The sequence below is a fragment of the Oncorhynchus masou genome, chromosome 29 (assembly GCF_036934945.1).
Source record: "Oncorhynchus masou masou isolate Uvic2021 chromosome 29, UVic_Omas_1.1, whole genome shotgun sequence".
In the NCBI taxonomy this organism is placed as follows: domain Eukaryota; kingdom Metazoa; phylum Chordata; class Actinopteri; order Salmoniformes; family Salmonidae; genus Oncorhynchus; species Oncorhynchus masou.
In genome coordinates, this window is record NC_088240.1 from 81,747,863 (window position 1) to 81,770,362 (window position 22,500).

The window sequence follows — 22,500 nt, forward strand, 5'->3', positions numbered from 1 at the left end:
AGGGCATGGTCCTAGGGCTCAGGTCCTCCGAGAGAGAGAAGGAGAGAATTAGAGAACGCACACTTAGATTCACACAGGACACCGAATTGGACAGGAGAAATACTCCAGATATAACAAACTGACCCCAGCCCCCCGACACATAAACTACTGCAGCATAAATACTGGAGGCTGAGACAGGAGGGGTCAGGAGACACTGTGGCCCCATCCGAGGACACCCCCGGACAGGGCCAAACAGGAAGGATATAACCCCACCCACTTTGCCAAAGCACAGCCCCCACACCACTAGAGGGATATCTTCAACCACCAACTTACCATCCTGAGACAAAGCTGAGTATAGCTCGCAAAGATCTCCGCCATGGCACAACCCAAGGGGGGGCTCCAACCCAGACAGGATGACCACATCAGTGAATCAACCCACTCATGTGACGCACCCCTTCCAGGGACGGCATGAGAGAGCCCCAGTAAGCCAGTGACTCAGCCCCTGTAATAGGGTTAGAGGCAGAGAATCCCAGTGGAAAGAGGGGAACCGGCCAGGCAGAGACAGCAAGGGTGGTTCGTTGCTCCAGAGCCTTTCCGTTCACCTTCCCACTCCTGGGCCAGACTACACTCAATCATATGACCCACTGAAGAGATGAGTCTTCAGTAAAGACTTAAAGGTTGAGACCGAGTTTGCGTCTTTGACATGGGTAGGCAGACCGTTCCATAAAAATGGAGCTCTATAGGAGAAAGACCTGCCTCCAGCTGTTTGCTTAGAAATTCTAGGGACAATTAGGAGGCCTGCGTCTTGTGACCGTAGCGTACGTGTAGGTATGTACGGCAGGACCAAATCAGAGAGATAGGTAGGAGCAAGCCCATGTAATGCTTTGTAGGTTAGCAGTAAAACCTTGAAATCAGCCCTTGCTTTGACAGGAAGCCAGTGTATGGAGGCTAGCACTGGAGTAATATGATCAAATTTTTTGGTTCTATTCAGGATTCTAGTAGCCATATTTAGCACTAACTGAAGTTTATTTAGTGCTTTATCCGGGTAGCCGGAAAGTAGAGCATTGCAGTAGTCTAACCTAGAAGTCACAAAAGCATGGATTAATTTTTCTGCATCATTTTTGGACAGAAAGTTTCTGATTTTTGCAATGTTACGTAGATGGAAAAAAGCTGTCCTTGAGATGGTCTTGATATGTTCTTCAAAAGAGAGATCAGGGTCCAGAGTAACGCCGAGGTCCTTCACAGTTTTATTTGAGACGACTGTACAACCATTAAGATTAATTGTCAGATTCAACAGAAGATCTCTTTGTTTCTTGGGACCTAGAACAAGCATCTCTGTTTTGTCCGAGTTTAAAAGTATAAAGTTTGCAGCCATCCACTTCCTTATGTCTGAAACACATGCTTCTAGCAATGGCAATTTTGGGGCTTCACCATGTTTCATTGAAATGTACAGCTGTGTGTCATCCGCATAGCAGTGAAAGTTAACATTATGTTTTCGAATAACATCCCCAAGAGGTAAAATATATAGTGAAAACAATAGTGGTCCTAAAACGGAACCTTGAGGAACACCGAAATTTACAGTTGATTTGTCAGAGGACAAACCAATCACAGAGACAAACTGATATCTTTCCGACAGATAAGATCTAAACCAGGCCAGAACCTGTCCGTGTAGACCAATTTGGGTTTCCAATCTCTCCAAAAGAATGTGGTGATCGATGGTATCAAAAGCAGCACTAAGGTCTAGGAGCACGAGGACAGATGCAGAGCCTCGGTCCGATGCCATTAAAATGTCATTTACCACCTTCACAAGTGCCGTCTCAGTGCTATGATGGGGTCTAAAACCAGACTGAAGCATTTCGTATACATTGTTTGTCTTCAGGAATGCAGTGAGTTGCTGCGCAACAGCCTTTTCTAAGATTTTTGAGAGGAATGGAAGATTCGATATAGGCCGATAGTTTTTTATATTTTCTGGGTCAAGGTTTGGCTTTTTCAAGAGAGGCTTTATTACTGCCACTTTTAGTGAGTTTGGTACACATCCGGTGGATAGAGAGCCGTTTATTATGTTCAACATAGGAGGGCCAAGCACAGGAAGCAGCTCTTTCAGTAGTTTAGTTGGAATAGGGTCCAGTATGCAGCTTGAAGGTTTAGAGGCCATGATTATTTTCATCATTGTGTCAAGAGATATAGTACTAAAACACTTGAGCGTCTCTCTTGATCCTAGGTCCAGGCAGAGTTGTGCAGACTCAGGACAACTGAGCTTTGAAGGAATACGCAGATTTAAAGAGGAGTCTGTAATTTGCTTTCTAGTAATCATAATTTTTTCCTCAAAGAAGTTCATGAATTTATCACTGCTAAAGTGAAAGTCATCCTCTCTTGGGGAATGCTGCTTTTTAGTTAGCTTTGCGACAGTATCAAAAAGGAATTTCGGATTGTTCTTATTTTCCTCAATTAAGTTAGAAAAATAGGATGATCGAGCAGCAGTAAGGGCTCTTCGGTACTGCACGGTACTGTCTTTCCAAGCTAGTCGGAAGACTTCCAGTTTGGTGTGGCGCCATTTCTGTTCCAATTTTCTGGAAGCTTGCTTCAGAGCTCAGGTATTTTCTGTGTACCAGGGAGCTAGTTTCTTATGAGAAATGTTTTTAGTTTTTAGGGGTGCAACTGCATCTAGAGTATTGCGCAAGGTTAAATTGAGTTCCTCAGTTAGGTGGTTAACTGATTTTTGTCCTCTGGCGTCATTGGGTAGACAGAGGGAATCTGGAAGGACATCAAGGAATCTTTGTGTTGTCTGTGAATTTATAGCACGACTTTTGATGTTCCTTGGTTGGGGTCTGAGCAGATTATTTGTTGCAATTGCAAACGTAATAAAATGGTGGTCCGATAGTCCAGGATTATGAGGAAAAACATTAAGATCCACAACATTTATTCCATGGGACAAAACTAGGTCCAGCGTATGACTGTGACAGTGAGTGGGTCCAGAGACATGTTGGACAAAACCCACTGAGTCGATGATGGCTCCAAAAGCCTTTTGGAGTGGGTCTGTGGACTTTTCCATGTGAATATTAAAGTCACCAAAGATTAGAATATTATCTGCTATGACTACAAGGTCCGATAGGAATTCAGGGAACTCAGTGAGGAACGCTGTATATGGCCCAGGAGGCCTGTAAACAGTAGCTATAAAAAGTGATTGAGTAGGCTGCATAGATTTCATGACTAGAAGCTCAAAAGACGAAAACGTCATTTTTTTTTTGTAAATTGAAATTTGCTATCGTAAATGTTAGCAACACCTCCGCCTTTGCGGGATGCACGGGGGATATGGTCACTAGTGTAGCCAGGAGGTGAGGCCTCATTTAACACAGTAAATTCATCAGGCTTAAGCCATGTTTCAGTCAGGCCAATCACATCAAGATTATGATCAGTGATTAGTTCATTGACTATAATTGCCTTTGAAGTAAGGGATCTAACATTAAGTAGCCCTATTTTGAGATGTGAGGTATCATGATCTCTTTCAATAATGACAGGAATGGAGGTGGTCTTTATCCTAGTGAGATTGCTAAGGCGAACACCGCCATGTTTAGTTTTGTCCAACCTAGGTCGAGGCACAGACACGGTCTCAATGGTGATAGCTGAGCTGACTACACTGACTGTGCTAGTGGCAGACTCCACTATGCTGGCAGGCTGGCTAACAGCCTGCTGCCTGGCCTGCACCCTATTTCATTGCGGAGCTAGAGGAGTTAGAGCCCTGTCTATGTTGGTAGATAAGATGAGAGCACCCCTCCAGCTTGGATGGAGTCCGTCACTCCTCAGCAGGTCAGGCTTGGTCCTGTTTGTGGGTGAGTCCCAGAAAGAGGGCCAATTATCTACAAATTCTAACTTTTGGGAGGGGCAGAAAACAGTTTTCAACCAGCGATTGAGTTGTGAGACTGCTGTAGAACTCATCACTCCCCCTAACTGGGAGGGGGCCAGAAACAATTACTCGATGCCCACACATCTTTCTAGCTGATTTACACGCTGAAGCTATGTTGCGCTTGGTGATCTCTGACTGTGTGTTTTAGTAGGTCAGACAGGACTGTGTGTTTTGGTAGGTCAGACAGGACTGTGTGTTTTGGTAGGTCAGACTGGACTGTGTGTTTTGGTAGGTCAGACAGGTCTGTGTGTTTTAGTAGGTCAGACAGAACTGTGTGTTTTGGTAGGTCAGACGGGGCTGTGTGTTTTAGTAGGTCAGGTCAGACAGGACTGTGTGTTCTGGTAGGTCAGACAGGACTGTGTGTTTTAGTAGGTCAGACAGGACTGTGTGTTTTGGTAGGTCAGACGGGGCTGTGTGTTTTAGTAGGTCAGGTCAGACAGGACTGTGTGTTCTGGTAGGTCAGACAGGACTGTGTGTTTTGGTAGGTCAGACAGGACTGTGTGTTTTAGTAGGTCAGACAGGACTGTGTGTTTTGGTAGGTCAGATGGGACTGTGTGTTTTGGTAGGTCAGATGGGGCTGTATGTTTTGGTAGGTCTGTGTGTTTTGGTAGGTCAGACAGGACTGTGTGTTTTTGCAGGTCAGACAGGACTGTGTGTTTGTAAGATTTCTTGTTTGCATAAAATAGACGCAGACCAGTCTTTCAATAATAGGTAATAGAATTTATTCTCGGAGCGCGCTACCACTTAATCACGTGCAGCAGTTTATATACAGATCATGACGTCATTTCATTGCTTTAACAGAATCCCCTCCTCTCGACCGGGACAAAGTAAGGTGAAAAGTTAATTCTCCCTTACTAACACACTCCCAGATAACTTTTGATCCCTCAACATTATCGATCACCACTGAACTGACAGTTTTAATTAAAAGAAAACCTAGGAATGCACTCACTGCCTTATCTAAAAACCCCAGAGCTAAGTTTCTGTAGGGTCAACCATAGGCTAATGACCTTATGTGTTTACACAGTCCCCAACCCATTAGTTTCTTCCTAGTTGGAATGGTGTTCATTAACTTATTACTCCTTGTCCGTGTCACACAATCCCTTCTTATGAACTCATATTGTTAATCAGATATAATAAAACAGAGTATAAGTTTACTTAGTTACAGTTCCATTTAAAATTATTTGTTCAGTCATATTAATCATAATTTCCTAACAGTAGGTCAGACAGGGCTGTGTATTTTGGAAGGTCAGACAGGGCTGTGTGTTTTTGTAGGTCAGACAGGGCTGTGTGTTTTGGTAGGTCAGACAGGGCTGTGTGTTTTGGAAGGTCAGACAGGGCTGTGTGTTTTGGAAGGTCAGACAGGGCTGTGTATTTTGGAAGGTCAGACAGGGCTGTGTGTTTTGTAGGTCAGACAGGGCTGTGTATTTTGTAGGTCAGACAGGGCTGTGTATTTTGGAAGGTCAGACAGGGCTGTGTGTTTTGGTAGGTCAGACAGGACTGTGTGTTTTGGTAGGTCAGACAGGGATGTGTATTTTGGTAGGTCAGACAGGACTGTGTGTTTTGGTAGGTCAGACAGGACTGTGTGTTTTGGTAGGTCAGACAGGGCTGTGTGTTTTGGTAGGTCAGACAGGACTGTGTGTTTTGGTAGGTCAGACAGGGCTGTGTATTTTGGAAGGTCAGACAGGGCTGTGTGTTTTGGAAGGTCAGACAGGGCTGTGTATTTTGGAAGGTCAGACAGGGCTGTGTGTTTTGGTAGGTCAGACAGGACTGTGTGTTTTGGTAGGTCAGACAGGGCTGTGTATTTTGGTAGGTCAGACAGGACTGTGTGTTTTGGTAGGTCAGACAGGGCTGTGTATTTTGTAGGTCAGACAGGGCTGTGTATTTTGTAGGTCAGACAGGGCTGTGTATTTTGGAAGGTCAGACAGGGCTGTGTGTTTTGGTAGGTCAGACAGGACTGTGTGTTTTGGTAGGTCAGACAGGGCTGTGTATTTTGGTAGGTCAGACAGGACTGTGTGTTTTGGTAGGTCAGATGGGGCTGTGTGTTTTGGTAGGTCAGACAGGGCTGTGTGTTTTGGTAGGTCAGACAGGGCTGTGTATTTTGGTAGGTCAGACAGGGCTGTGTATTTTGGTAGGTCAGACAGGACTGTGTGTTTTGGTAGGTCAGACAGGGCTGTGTATTTTGGTAGGTCAGACAGGACTGTGTGTTTTGGTAGGTCAGATGGGGCTGTGTGTTTTGGTAGGTCAGATGGGGCTGTGTGTTTTGGTAGGTCAGACAGTGCTGAACAAGGCTATTCCTCAGGAGGATGAGACTAGAGGGACTGACATGCATGCTGCTGCACAGGAAACCACTGGTGTGTGTGTGGTTGAGGGGCTGGTTATAGACTGGTCTGCTGACAGAGACAAACAGGAAGGAAGTTAGCAGGTGTGTGACTGTGTGTGTACTGTATGCTTTTTTTCTGATTCCTCTGAAACAGGACAGGGGCAGTGTTTGCCTGACCTACCTGTGTAGGTCAGGCAAACTGTGTGTGTGTGTGTGTGTGTGTGTGTTTGGTTTCACATTTCTGTGTTACACAAATTGATTGCAGCTGTGTGTATGCATGTTTTGCACACTAGAAAAGTGTATGTGTATGTGTGTGGGGTTTCATATCATTATTAATAGTTTGGTTTCTATAGTATTATCTGTCAGATGATTCCCCTGACCACGCATTGTTAGCAATGAGGACAGAGGACAGACCTTTTCACCTCACTCTCTTCTTCACACTTTATTGGTGTGTGTGTGTGTGCGTGTGCGTGTGTGCGTGTGCGTGTGCGTGTGCGTGTGCGTGTGTGTGTGTGCTCTACTCTGGATAAACAGAGCAGTCATTTAATTTTAAAAGCTCTCATCAATATTAGAGGACAGAAGGAGGCAGGGAGGGTTTCTCCAAAACATTCACTGCATCAGCTCAAAAACAGAGAGAGAGAGAGAGAGTGAGAGAGAGAGAGAGAGAGAGACAGAGAGTGAGAGAGAGAGAGAGAGAGAGAGAGAGAAAGAGAGAGAGAGAGAGAGAGAGAAGGGGAGTGTGAGAGAGAGAGAGAGAGAGAGAGAGAGAGAGAGAGAGAGAGAGAGAGAGAGAGAGGGGAGTGAGAGAGAGAAAGAAAGAAAGAAAGCTAAGGGGAGTGAGAGAATACAGTTTCTCTAAGTTGATGAACCAGAGGGAGAGCATTGTTGCTAAGGGGAAGGGAGTTAGTCTCTTAATATTTAGAGTGAGGGATGGAGGGAGGAGTTTGAGTGGCTGGAGAGCTGGAGCTTTTAGCATCCTCCTAGAGAGAGAGAGAGATACCCACTAATTATCAAAATCCATAACAGAGCTGTTAAATTCAAACCTTCCATAACAAAGCCATCACCTACAGAGAGATGAACCTGGAGAAGAGTCCCCTAAGCAAGCTGGTCCCGAGGCTCTGTTGACAAACACAAACACACCCCACAGAACCCCAGGACAGCAGCACAATTAGACCCAACCAAATCATGAGAAAACAGAAAGATAATTACTTGACACATTGGAAAGAATTTACAAAAAAACAGAGCAAACTAGTATGCTATTCGGCCCTAAACAGAGAGTACACAGCGGCAGAATACCTGACCACTGTGACTGACCCAAACTTAAGGAAAGCTTTGACTATGTACAGACTCAGTGAGCATAGCCTTGCTATTGAGAAAGGACACAGTAGGCAGACATGGCTCTCAAGAGAAGACAGGCTATGTGCTCACTGCCCACAAAACGAGGTGGAAACTGAGCTGCACTTCCTAACCTCCTGTCCAACGTATGACCATATTAGAGACACATATTTACCTCAGATTTCACAGATCCACAAAAAAATTGAAAACAAATCCAATTTTGATAAACTCCCATATCTACTGGGTGAAATTCCACAGTGTGCCATCACAGCAGCAAGATTTGTGACCTGTTGCCACAAGAAAAGGGCAACCAGTGAAGAACAAACACCATTGTAAATACAACCCATATTTATGCTTATTTATTTTCTCTTGTGTACTTTAACCATTTGTACATTGTTAAAACATTGTATGTATATATATATATATATATATATATATATATATATATATATATATATATATATATATATATATATATATATATATATATATATATATTACATTTGTAATGTCTTTATTGTTTTGAAACAGCTGTATGTGTAATGTTTACTGTTCATTTTTATTGTTTATTTCACTTTTGTATATTATCTACCTCACTTGCTTTGTCAATGTTAACACATGTTTCCCATGCCAATAAAGCCCCTTGAATTGAACTGAATTGAATTGAGAGAGAGACAGAGCGATAGAGAGAGAGAGAGAATGAGACTTTAGTTTGAGGTATGAATAATACCTCAAAGTGTAGGCATATTCAGTGAGGTTTTAAAAACAACACCTGACTGACTCAAACGACAGCCTTCAGCATAAAGGTCTGATACTCATTAACGTATAGACCTCAACGTACATACACATTGACCTCACCTCAAAATACACATTAATCTCACCTCAATATACACATTTTCCTCACCTCAACGTATGAATTCACCTCACCTCAACGTACACATTCACCTCAACTCAACATGTACATACACCTCAACGTATAAATTCACCCCACCTCAACGTACACATTCACCTCAACGTACACATTCACCTCAACGTATAAATTCACCCCACCTCAATGTACACATTCACCTCAACGTACACATTCACCTCAACGTACACATTCACCTCAACGTACACATTCACCTCAACGTACACATTCACCTCAACGTACACATTCACCTCAACTCAAGGTATACATTCACCTCAACGTACACATTCACCTCAACTCAAGGTATACATTCACCTCAACTCAACGTACACATTCACCTCAACTCAAGGTATGCATTCACCTCAACGTACACATTCACCTCAACTCAAGGTATACATTCACCTCAACTCAACGTACACATTCACCTCAACTCAAGGTATGCATTCACCTCGGCTCAACGTACACATTCACCTCAGCTCAAGGTACACATTCACCTCAACTCAACGTACACATTCACCTCAGCTCAAGGTACACATTCACCTCAACTCAAGGTACACATTCACCTCAACTCAAGGTATACATTCACCTCAGCTCAACATACACATTCACCTCAACTCAAGGTATACATTCATCTCAACTCAAGGTATACATTCACCTCAGCTCAAGGTACACATTCACCTCAACTCAAGGTATACATTCACCTCAGCTCAACATACACATTCACCTCAACTCAAGGTACACATTCACCTCAACTCAAGGTATACATTCACCTCAACTCAAGGTACACATTCACCTCAGCTCAACATACACATTCACCTCAACTCAAGGTACACATTCACCTCAACTCAAGGTATACATTCACCTCAGCTCAACATACACATTCACCTCAACTCAAGGTATACATTCACCTCAACTCAAAGTACACATTCACCTCAACTCAACATACACATTCACCTCAGCTCAAGGTATACATTCATCTCAACTCAACGTACACATTCACCTCAACGTACACATTCACCTCAGCTCAAGGTATACATTCACCTCAACGTACACATTCACCTCAGCTCAAGGTATACATTCACCTCAACTCAAGGTATACATTCACCTCAACGTACACATTCACCTCAGCTCAAGGTATACATTCACCTCAACGTACACATTCACCTCAGCTCAAGGTATACATTCACCTCAGCTCAAGGTACACATTCACCTCAACTCAAGGTACACATTCACCTCAACTCAACATACACATTCAGCTCAAGGTATACATTCACCTCAGCTCAACGTACACATTCACCTCAACTCAACGTACACATTCACCTCAACTCAAGGTATACATTCACCTCAACTCAACATACACATTCACCTCAACTCAAGGTACACATTCACCTCGGCTCAACGTACACATTCACCTCAACTCAAGGTATACATTCATCTCACCTCATCTCACCTTGTAACTCTGTGTTGTTTGTATCACACTGCTTTGCTTTATCTTGGCCAGGTTGCAGTTGTAAATGAGAACTTGTTCTCAACTGGCCTACCTGGTTAAATAAAGGTGAAATTAATTTGATTTATTTTTTTATTTAAAAAACTCAAGGTATTCATTCACCTCAGCTGACCTCTACAGAGTCATGGCCTGTTTATTCCCTTAGTGACGCAGGGATCGCACACACCCTCCAGGGGTGGGTTAACTGTGTCTGGTCTGAGCCTGTTGGGTTGTTCATGTTCAGAAGCACCAGACAAACAGAGCTAATTCCTCTTACAACATGATTGACCTGCCAGTCAGAGTGTGTGTGTGTGTGTGTGTGTGTGCGTGTGCATGTGTAGCTCTATATTGATTTGGTTGTACTGTATATGTAAATTAGATAAATCAACCTCTCTCCATCTCTCTTTTTCTGTCCAACACAGACTGTAGTTACAGATGTTCTATGCTAATCTGACCAGTTTCTCACAGCAGGACAATAATCCTGCAGCAACAGGAACTGTGAATTATTATGTGGATTATAATTAATAGACAGTTTTGTAGAGGTTGATACATTTTTTGTTTAGTCTGACATTTTAAAGTGGAAATTACAACATCTAGAAGCCTTTTTAAACCTTGAATACACTGAAAATGTGCTTTTTCTGCTGCACAGGAAAATTCCCTGTGACAACAGAGGGATCAAATTAACATAGAACATCTGTATTGATGAATTAGTGATATTGACTCGGCCTGGGACTCGGCCTGGGATAATCACCCTCTTATAAACACACACACAAAGGCAAGGTCCCTGGCAGGGAATCTGTGTGTTATCCCAAATATATTTTTGGTTAAGATGTTTCAGAGTTGTGTTATTCAAAGTTATGTGTTGTCTGTCTCACAGTTGTGTTGTGTGTGTTTCACCAGAGGAGGAGAGGAGGGTCCGGGCCAATGACAGAGAATACAACGAGAAGTTTCAGTATGCGGTAAGAGAGATAGTTTGTGTGTTTGTGTGCGTACATGATTATATATGTGTATTTATGTTTAAGTACATTACATGACTAATCATAGACCAACATTTTCTATTTTTGTAGTAATTAGTATTTCACATTTAGAACATACCTTCCTCTATTCCCCCTTTTCTTTTTCTCTTTATCTCTCTTTATCTCTCTTTATTTCTCTTTATCTCTCTCTCGCTCTCTGTCTCTCTCAGAGTAACTGTATTGTGACGTCTAAGTACAACGTCATCACCTTTCTGCCCGTCAACCTGTTTGAACAGTTCCAGGAAGTGGCCAACACCTACTTCCTCTTTCTGCTCATACTGCAGGTAAGATAGAAGCAGGGAGAGGAAGTGGAGGTATGGGGAGGGCAGCGAGAGACAGGGATACAGCAATGGAGGGAGAGGAAGTGGAGATAAGGGGAGGGCAGAGAGAGACGGGGATACAGCAATGGACGGAGAGGAAGTGGAGGTATGGGGAGAGGAAGTGGAGGTATGGGGAGAGGAAGTGGAGGTATGGGGAGAGGAAGTGAAGATATGTGGAGGGCAGAGAGAGACGGGGATACAGCAATGGAGGGAGAGGAAGTGAAGATATGGGGAGAGGAAGTGGAGGTATGGGGAGGGCAGAGAGAGACGGGGATGCTGTAAAGGGGGGTGTGGTGGAGAGAGAAAGAGAGGCTATCAGTTTTCACCACACTGAAGGACACAGCAGGTACATCATGGAGACTGCTTTCTTCTCTTTCTTTGTTTTACCTCCCATCCCACTCTCTCTCTCTCTCTCTCCCCTTCCTCCCTCCTCTCGCTCTCCTCTTTCTCTCCCCGTCCTCCCTTTCTCTCCCCTTCCTCCCTCCTCTCGCTCTCCTCTCTTTCTCTCCCCTTCCTCCCTCCTCTCGCTCTCCTCTTTCTCTCCCCGTCCTCCCTCCTCTCGCTCTCCTCTCTTTCTCTCCCCTTCCTCCCTCCTCTCGCTCTCCTCTCTTTCTCTCCCCTTCCTCCCTCCTCTCGCTCTCCTCTTTCTCTCCCCGTCCTCCCTTTCTCTCCCCTTCCTCCCTCCTCTCGCTCCCCTCTCTTTCTCTCCCCTTCCTCTCTCCTCTTTCTCTCCCCTCCCTCCCTCCTTCCCTCCCTCCCTCCCTCTCTCTCTCTCTCTCTCTCTCTCTCTCCCTCCCTCCCTCCCTCCCTCCCCCTCCCTCCCTCCCTCCCTCCCTCCCTCCCTCTCTCTCTCTCCAGTTGATTCCTCAGATCTCGTCTCTCTCCTGGTTCACCACCATAGTGCCTTTAGTCCTGGTGCTCAGCATCACTGCAGTAAAGGATGCCACTGACGACTACGTGAGTGTCTGTCACACACACACACACACACACACACACACACACACACACACACACACACACACACACACACACACACACACACACACACACACACACACACACACACACAGGGCTGTGATGATTATGGAATTTGGGGTAACAATTAATTGTCATGCAAATGCAAATGGTTATTATTATAATTGTAATTTTGGTTGAATAATCTTTAGAGCTTGTAATGCATCATGATGCGTCTGTAAAATGTGCTGTGACGACCTAATGATTACAACACAACACAACACAATGATTACAATGATTACAACACAGCTTCTCCCGACTGTGCCTTTCTGCCCGTAAAATGATTACCAACTTTACCCACTTCATGTAAAATGATTACCAACTTTACCCACTTCATGTAAAATGATTACCAACTTTACCCACTTCATGTAAAATGAAAAATTGCTATTGGGTGAACTGTATCTAGTTGAATATAAAGTTGAATTCCCCGTCTGCTAAAATAAATGTCTTAAGATGTGCAGATCATGACTATTATTTTGAAGTTTTTGTCCGTAATTGTTGGTTGATAATTGTACCAGTCCTAACTTACACTATTCAAAACACATAATATTTGGAGAGAAAAACATGTAATTCTTGTTTCATTCAGTTCCGTCACAAGAGTGACAACCAGGTGAACAACCGGCAGTCTCAGGTCGTCATCCACGGCTCGTAAGTCTCCTCTAGTCCAGTCTACACTCAGCAAGACAGACAGTCATCTAGTCCAGTCTACACTCAGCAAGACAGACAGTCATCTAGTCCAGTCTACACTCAGCAAGACAGACAGTCATCTAGTCCAGTCTTGTTATGTACTTGAGTGAAGACCCAAAAGCGGTTTTAACAGAAAACAGAGTTCTTTAATAAAAAACAGGAATGGCATAAATCCTCTTCCAACGTAGTCAATGGAACAAAAGAACGTAGTATAATGCAGGATGCACCTGCCAGGCAGACTCCGACAGGATAGGACAAGGTGGAAGCAAACGGGACGACAGCTTGCTTCTGGTATCAAAAACACAAACAAGAATCAGACACTGAAAGTAGCAGGAACAGAGAGAGAAATAGAGACCTAATCAGAGGGGGAAGAGAGAACAGGTGGGGAAAGAGTGAATGAGCTAGTTAGGGGAAATGTAGAACAGCTGAAGAATGAGAGACAGAGAAGGTAACCTAAAAAGACCAGCAGAGAGAGACAGAGTGAAGAGAAAGGACAGGAACAGACATAACAAGACATGACAGTACCCCCCCCCTCACCGAGCGCCTCCTGGCGCACTCGAGGAGGAAACCTGGCGGCAACGGAGGAAATCATCGATCAGCGAACGGTCCAGCACGTCCCGAGAGGGAACCCAACTCCTCTCCTCAGGACCGTACCCCTCCCAATCCACTAGGTACTGCTGACCACGGCCCCGAGGGCGCATGTCCAAAATCTTACGAACCCTGTAGATGGGTGCGCCCTCGACAAGGATGGGGGGGGGAGGGACGAGCGGGGCGCGAAGAACGGGCTTAACACAGGAGACATGGAAGACCGGGTGAACGCGACGAAGATAGCGCGGAGAAGAAGTCGCACTGCGACAGGATTAATGACCTGAGAAATACGGAACGGACCAATGAACCGCGGGGCCAACTTGCGAGAAGCTGTCTTAAGGGGAAGGTTCTGAGTGGAGAGCCATACTCTCTGACCACAACAGTATCTAGGACTCTTGGTCCTACGCTTATTAGCGGCCCTCACAGTCTGCGCCCTATTACGGCAAAGTGCCGACCTGACCCCCTTCCAGGTGCGCTCGCAACGCTGGACAAAAGCCTGAGCGGAGGGGACGCAGGACTCGGCGAGCTGAGATGAGAACAGCGGAGGCTGGTACCCGAGGCTACACTGAAAAGGGGATAGACCGGTAGCAGACGAGGGAAGCGAGTTGTGGGCGTACTCTGCCCAGGGGAGCTGTTCTGACCAAGACGCAGGGTTACGAAAAGAAAGGCTGCGTAAAATGCGACCAACAGTCTGATTGGCCCGTTCGGCTTGACCGTTAGACTGGGGATGAAAGCCGGACGAGAGACTGACGGAAGCCCCAATCAAACGGCAAAACTCCCTCCAAAATTGAGACGTGAACTGCGGGCCTCTGTCGGAAACGACGTCAGAAGGAAGGCCATGAATACGGAAAACATTCTCGATAATGATCTGAGCCGTCTCCTTAGCAGAAGGGAGCTTATCGAGAGGAATGAAATGAGCCGCCTTAGAGAATCTATCGACAACCGTAAGAATAACTGTCTTCCCCGCTGATGAAGGCAGTCCGGTGATAAAATCTAAAGCGATGTGAGACCACGGTCGAGAGGGAATGGGAAGCGGTCTGAGACGGCCGGCAGGAGGAGAGTTCCCAGATTTAGTCTGCGCGCAGACCGAACAAGCGGCGACAAATCGACGCGCGTCACGTTCCCGAGTGGGCCACCAGAAACGCTGGCGAATGGAAGCGAGCGTACCCCGAACGCCGGGGTGGCCGGCTAACTTGGCAGAGTGGGCCCACTGAAGAACGGCCGGACGAGTAGGAACGGGAACGAACAGAAGGTTCCTAGGGCAAGCTCGCGGCGACGGAGTGTGAGCGAGTGCTTGCTTTACCTGCCTCTCAATTCCCCAGACAGTCAACCCGACAACACGCCCGTCAGGGAGAATCCCCTCGGGGTCGGTGGAGACCTCAGAAGAACTGAAGAGACGAGATAAAGCATCAGGCTTGGTGTTTTTTGAGCCCGGACGATAAGAAATAACAAACTCGAAACGAGCGAAAAACAGAGCCCAACGAGCCTGACGCGCATTAAGTCGTTTGGCTGAACGGATGTACTCAAGGTTCCTATGGTCAGTCCAAACGACAAAAGGAACGGTCGCCCCTCCAACCACTGTCGCCATTCGCCTAGGGCTAAGCGGATGGCGAGCAGTTCGCGATTACCAACATCATAGTTACGTTCTGACGGCGATAAGCGATGAGAGAAAAACGCGCAAGGATGGACCTTGCCGTCAGAGAGAGAGCGCTGAGAAAGAATGGCTCCCACGCCCACCTCTGACGCGTCAACCTCAACAACAAACTGTCTAGAGATATCAGGTGTAACAAGAATAGGAGCGGATGTAAAACGATTCTTAAGAAGATCAAAAGCTCCCTGGGCGGAAACGGACCACTTAAAGCACGTCTTAACAGAAGTAAGGGCTGTGAGGGGAGCTGCCACCTGACCGAAATTACGGATGAAACGACGATAGAAATTAGCGAAGCCCAGAAAGCGCTGCAGCTCGACGCGTGACTTAGGAACGGGCCAATCAATGACAGCCTGGACCTTAGCGGGATCCATCTTAATGCCCTCAGCGGAAATAACGGAACCGAGAAAAGGGACAGAGGCGGCATGAAAAATGCACTTCTCAGCCTTCACATAAAGACAGTTCTCCAAAAGGCGCTGGAGGACGCGTCGCACGTGCTGAACATGAATCGAGAGAGACGGAGAAAAAATCAGGATATCGTCCATGTAAACGAAAACAAAAATGTTCAGCATGTCTCTCAGGACGTCGTTAACTAGTGCCTGAAAGACAGCTGGAGCGTTAACGAGGCCGAAAGGAAGAACCCGGTATTCAAAGTGCCCTAACGGAGTGTTAAACGCCGTCTTCCACTCGTCCCCCTCCCTGATGCGCACGAGATGGTAGGCGTTACGAAGGTCCAATTTGGTGAAAAACCTGGCTCCCTGCAAGATCTCGAAGGCTGAAGACATAAGAGGAAGCGGATAACGATTCTTAACTGTTATGTCATTCAGCCCTCGATAATCCACGCATGGGCGCAGGGACCCGTCCTTCTTCTGAACAAAAAAAACCCCGCTCCGGCGGGAGAGGAGGAGGAGACTATGGTACCGGCGTTGAGCGAAACCGACAAATAATCCTCGAGAGCCTTACGTTCGGGAGCCGACAGAGAGTATAATCTACCCCGGGGGGGAGTAGTTCCCGGAAGGAGATCAATACTACAGTCATACGACCGGTGTGGAGGGAGAGAAGTGGCCTTGGAACGACTGAACACCGTGCGCAGATCGTGATACTCATCCGGCACCCCTGTCAAATCGCCAGGCTCCTCCTGTGAAGAAGAGACAGAGGAAACAGGAGGGATAGCAGACATTAAACAGGTCACATGACAAGAAACATTCCAGGATAGGATAGTATTACTAGACCAATTAATAGAAGGGTTATGGCGCACTAGCCAGGGATGACCCAAAACAACAGGTGTAAAAGGTGAACGAAAAATTAAAAAAGAAATGGTTTCGCTATGATTACCAGAGACAGTGAGGGTTAAAGGCAGCGTCTCACGCTGAATCTTGGGGAGAGAACTACCATCTAAAGCGAACAAGGCCGTGGGCTCCCCTAACTGTCTGAGAGGAATGTCATGTTCCCGAGCCCAGGTCTCGTCCATAAAACAGCCCTCCGCCCCAGAGTCTATCAAGGCACTGCAGGAAGCAGATGAACCGGGCCAGCGGAGATGGACCGGAAAGGTAGTGCGTGATCCAGAAGGAGAGGCCTGAGTAGTTGCGCTCACCAGTAGCCCTCCCTTTACTGATGAGCTCTGGCTTTTACTGGACATGAGGTGACAAAATGACCAGCGGAGCCGCAGTAGAGACAGAGGCGATTGGTGATTCTCCGTTCCTTCTCCTTGGCCGAGATGCGGATACCCCCCAGCTGCATAGGCTCAGCATCCGAGCCGGCGGAGGAGGGTGGCAGTGATGCGGCAGGTGGCAGTGATGTGGAGAGGAGAGCAACGGAGAACGCGAGCTCCTTTCCACGAGCTCGGCAATGAAGATCAAACCGTCGCTCTATGCGAATAGCGAGAGCTATTAAGGAGTCCAGACAGGAAGGAACCTCCCGGGAGAGGATCTCATCCTTAACCTCGACGAGGAGACCCTCCAGAAAACGAGCGAGCAAAGCCGGCTCGTTCCAGTCACTAGAGGCAGCGAGAGTGCGAAACTCAATAGAATAATCCGTTATGGATCTATTCCCCTGACATAGGGAAGACAGGGCCCTGGAAGCCTCCTCGCCAAAAACAGAACGGTCAAAAACCCGTATCATCTCCTCCTTAAAGTCCTGATACTGGTTAATACACTCAGCCCTCGCCTCCCAGATTGCCGTGCCCCACTCACGCGCCCGTCCGGTAAGGAGAGAAATGACGTAGGCGATGCGGGCTGCGCTCCTGGAGTAAGTGTTGGGCTGGAGAGAGAACACCACATCACACTGAGTGAGGAATGAGCGGCACTCAGTGGGCTCCCCAGAGTAACACGGCGGGTTGTTGATCCTGGGCTCCGGAGACTCGGAAACCCTGGAAGTGGGCGGTGGATCGAGGCGGAGTTGGTGAACCTGTCTTGTGAGGTCGGAGACTTGGACGGCCAGGGTCTCAACGGCATGTCGAGCAGCAGACAATTCCTCCTCGTGTCTGCCTAGCATCGCTCCCTGGATCTCGACGGCGGAGTGAAAAGGGTCCGGAGCCGCTGGGTCCATTCTTGGTCTGATTCTTCTGTTATGTACTTGAGTGAAGACCCAAAAGCGGTTTTAACAGAAAACAGAGTTCTTTAATAAAAAACAGGAATGGCATAAATCCTCTTCCAACGTAGTCAATGGAACAAAAGAACGTAGTATAATGCAGGATGCACCTGCCAGGCAGACTCCGACAGGATAGGACAAGGTGGAAGCAAACGGGACGACAGCTTGCTTCTGGTATCAAAAACACAAACAAGAATCAGACACTGAAAGTAGCAGGAACAGAGAGAGAAATAGAGACCTAATCAGAGGGGGAAGAGAGAACAGGTGGGGAAAGAGTGAATGAGCTAGTTAGGGGAAATGTAGAACAGCTGAAGAATGAGAGACAGAGAAGGTAACCTAAAAAGACCAGCAGAGAGAGACAGAGTGAAGAGAAAGGACAGGAACAGACATAACAAGACATGACAAGTCTACACTCAGCAACACAGACAGTCATCTAGTAGAGTCTACACTCAGCAATACAGACAGTCATCTAGTCCAGTCTACACTCAGCAAGACAGACAGTCATCTAGTCCAGTCTACACTCAGCAACACAGACAGTCATCTAGTAGAGTCTACACTCAGCAATACAGACAGTCATCTAGTCCAGTCTACACTCAGCAAGACAGACAGTCATCTAGTCCAGTCTACACTCAGTAATACAGACAGTCATCTAGTCCAGTCTACACTCAGTAATACAGACAGTCATCTAGTCCAGTCTACACTCAGTAATACAGCCATTCATCTAGTCCAGTCTACACTCAGCAAGACAGACAGTCATCTAGTCCAGTCTACACTCAGCAAGACAGACAGTCATCTAGTCCAGTCTACACTCAGCAAGACAGACAGTCATCTAGTACAGTCTACACTCAGCAAGACAGACAGTCATCTAGTCCAGTCTACACTCAGCAAGACAGACAGTCATCTAGTCCAGTCTACACTCAGTAAGACAGACAGTCATCTAGTAGAGTCTACACTCAGCAATACAGACAGTCTTCTAGTCCAGTCTACACTCAGCAAGACAGACAGTCATCTAGTCCAGTCTACACTCAGCAAGACAGACAGTCATCTAGTCCAGTCTACACTCAGCAAGACAGACAGTCATCTAGTCCAGTCTACACTCAGCAAGACAGACAGTCATCTAGTAGAGTCTACACTCAGCAATACAGACAGTCATCTAGTCCAGTCTACACTCAGCAAGACAGACAGTCATCTAGTCCAGTCTACACTCAGCAAGACAGACAGTCATCTAGTAGAGTCTACACTCAGCAATACAGACAGTCATCTAGTACAGTCTACACTCAGCAATACAGCCATTCATCTAGTAGAGTCTACACTCAGCAATACAGCCATTCATCTAGTAGAGTCTACACTCAGCAATACAGACAGTCATCTAGTACAGTCTACACTCAGCAATACAGCCATTCATCTAGTACAGTCTACACTCAGCAATACAGCCATTCATCTAGTACAGTCTACACTCAGCAATACAGCCATTCATCTAGTAGAGTCTACACTCAGCAAGACAGCAATTCATCAAATCAAATCAAATGTATTTATTTATATAGCCCTTCGTACATCAGCTGATATCTCAAAGTGCTGTACAGAAACCCAGCCTAAAACCCCAAACAGCAAGCAATGCAGGTGTAGAAGCACGGTGGTTAGGAAAAACTCCCTAGAAAGGCCAAAACCTAGGAAGAAACCTAGAGAGGAACCAGGCTATGTGGGGTGGCCAGTCCTCTTCTGGCTGTGCCGGGTGGAGATTATAACAGAACATGGCCAAGATGTTCAAATGTTCATAAATGACCAGCATGGTCGAATAATAATAAGGCAGAACAGTTGAAACTGGAGCAGCAGCACGGTCAGGTGGACTGGGGACAGCAAGGAGTCATCATGTCAGGTAGTCCTGGGGCATGGTCCTAGGGATCAGGTCCTCCGAGAGAGAGAAAGAAAGAGAGAAGGAGAGAATTAGAGAACGCACACTTAGATTCACACAGGACACCGAATAGGACAGGAGAAGTACTCCAGATATAACAAACTGACCCTAGCCCCCCGACACATAAACTACTGCAGCATAAATACTGGAGGCTGAGACAGGAGGGGTCAGGAGACACATTGTGGCCCCATCCGAGGACACCCCCGGACAGGGCCAAATAGGAAGGATATAACCCCACCCACTTTGCCAAAGCACAGCCCCCACACCACTAGAGGGATATCTTCAACCACCAACTTACCATCCTGAGACAAGGCTGAGTATAGCCCACAATTCATCTAGTACAGTCTACACTCAGCAGTCCAGCCATTCATCAAGTACAGTCTACACTCAGCAAGACAGACAGTCATCTAGTACAGTCTACACTCAGCAATACAGCCATTCATCTAGTACAGTCTACACTCAGCAATACAGACAGTCATCAGTCACTTCTGTTGCTGACCAATACTCATGCTGTTCTCTTCACACATTGCAAGCTGTTTATATTTCTACCTACCTACCTACCTACCTCCCTCCCTCCCTCCCTCCCTCCCTCCCTCCCTCCCTCCCCTCCCTCCCTCCCTCTCTCTCTCTCTCTCCTCTCTCTCTCACCCTCCCTCTCTCTCTCTCTCACCCTCTCTCTCTCTCTCTCTCTCTCCCTCTCTCACCCTCCCTCCCTCCTTCTCTCCCTCCCTCCTTCTCTCCCTCCCTCTCTTTCTCTCTCTCCCTCCCTTGTCTCTCTCTCTCAGTCTTCAGAAGGAGAAGTGGATGAATGTAAGAGTGGGTGATATCATTAAACTGGAGAATAACCAGTTTGTGGCAGTAAGTGTATGTCATTCAATCATCAACATAATGTATCACACACACACACACACACACCGGTCATGATTAATTTACAACTGTTGTAATGTACTCTGTCATGACACGGTTTTTATGGTGCAGTGCAATGGTTTGATATATATACAAGCACTTACCGGTATTGAGATTCATTCATGGTGGTTTTAAAGGCTTCCATAAAGGCGATGTAACACACAGCACTCTCATATTTCAGCCAAACAATCTCTACACTAAGGTTAACCTTCAATGTACTGTACTAGTAGCGTGTTAGCCAGAGTTTCTGGAATGTGTTAGCCTTGTTAGATGGCCATGCTAGAAGGAACAGAGTGGTAGTATCAGAAATGCTAGTGTGTAAGCGGATACTAATGCTAGCTGATGTTTCTCTTCAGGCTGACCTTCTCTTACTGTCCAGTAGTGAACCTCATAGCCTCTGTTACATCGAGACCGCAGAGCTAGATGGGTAAGAACACACCATAACACACAGCACAGTCCAATAAAGCGCAACACAGTGATCCTCAGTGATGCTCAGTGATGGTTTGTGAGTTCATATGCAGTGTGTGTGTTGTGTTTGTGCAGGGAGACCAATATGAAGGTGCGTCAGTCTCTGTCTGTGACTGCAGAGCTTGGAGACCCCAACAGCCTGGCCTCTTTTGATGGTAGGAAGTCTCTTTCTATTGGTCTCTGTGTCTTTCACACATCAGAGGTCAGCAGGTCCGCTCTGCAACCAAGCACTTAGCACCCACACTGCCCAGCATCACACACACACACGCCCTCCGTTGTCAGCGCTTAACAACCCCAGTCTCTCCATTCCCCACAGACACACACTGGTTTTCCTCATCAGCATGGTTCACCCACACATCTCTCCTCACCTGCTCAGCAGAAAGCATTACTGCAAGCAAGTTGGTCTGTGTGTGTGTGCGTGTGTGTGTGTGTGTGTGTCTGCGTGTTTGCTAGCACAGCGCCCATAGTGAGTCAGTTTATTTCAATAGTCCTAAAATGGAATGTGGCTGAAACACTGTCTGAAACACAGCTGAACTCTGCCCTCTGTGGTGATGTTGAATATGTAGTCATTATTTTTGTGAAGCAGAGGCTGATGTAGTAAACAGTGTGTTGTGCTGCTGAGGTGGTTTCTAAAAGCTGTTACTGAGGTGGGATGGTAAGATGATGATGGAGAGAACACTGTACTGTATCTAGGTGAGATGATGATGGAGAGAACACTGTACTGTATCTAGGTGAGACGATGATGGAGAGAACACTGTACTGTATCTAGGTGAGATGATGATGGAGAGAACACTGTACTGTTTCTAGGTGAGATGATGATGGAGAGAACACTGTACTGTATCTAGGTGAGACGATGATGGAGAGAACACTGTACTGTATCTAGGTGAGATGATGATGGAGAGAACACTGTACTGTATCTAGGTGAGATGATGATGGAGAGAACACTGTACTGTATCTAGGTGAGATGATGATGGAGAGAACAATGTACTGTATCTAGGTGAGATGATGATGGAGAGAACACTGTACTGTATCTAGGTGAGATGATGATGGAGAGAACACTGTACTGTATCTAGGTGAGATGATGATGGAGAGAACACTGTACTGTATCTAGGTGAGATGATGATGGAGAGAACACTGTACTGTATCTAGGTGAGATGATGATGGAGAGAACACTGTACTGTATCTAGGTGAGACGATGATGGAGAGAACACTGTACTGTATCTAGGTGAGACGATGATGGAGAGAACACTGTACTGTATCTAGGTGAGATGATGATGGAGAGAACACTGTACTGTATTTAGGTGAGATGATGATGGGGAGAACACTGTACTGTATCTAGGTGAGTTGATGATGGAGAGAACACTGTACTGTATCTAGGTGAGATGATGATGGAGAGAACACTGTACTGTATCTAGGTGAGA

General features: G+C 46.3%; 1 protein-coding gene across 1 annotated transcript in view; it reads left to right on the plus strand.

Annotated features, from left to right (window-relative positions):
- Positions 1–22,500, plus strand: part of LOC135520738 (phospholipid-transporting ATPase ID-like) — a 78,862-nt gene that overhangs the window by 6,112 nt on the left and 50,250 nt on the right. Inside the window, 7 exon segments of the mRNA XM_064946506.1 lie at positions 10,832–10,890; positions 11,118–11,231; positions 12,126–12,224; positions 12,868–12,929; positions 20,491–20,563; positions 20,968–21,038; positions 21,155–21,234. Of these exon segments, the coding sequence (XP_064802578.1) occupies positions 10,832–10,890; positions 11,118–11,231; positions 12,126–12,224; positions 12,868–12,929; positions 20,491–20,563; positions 20,968–21,038; positions 21,155–21,234 (558 nt within the window).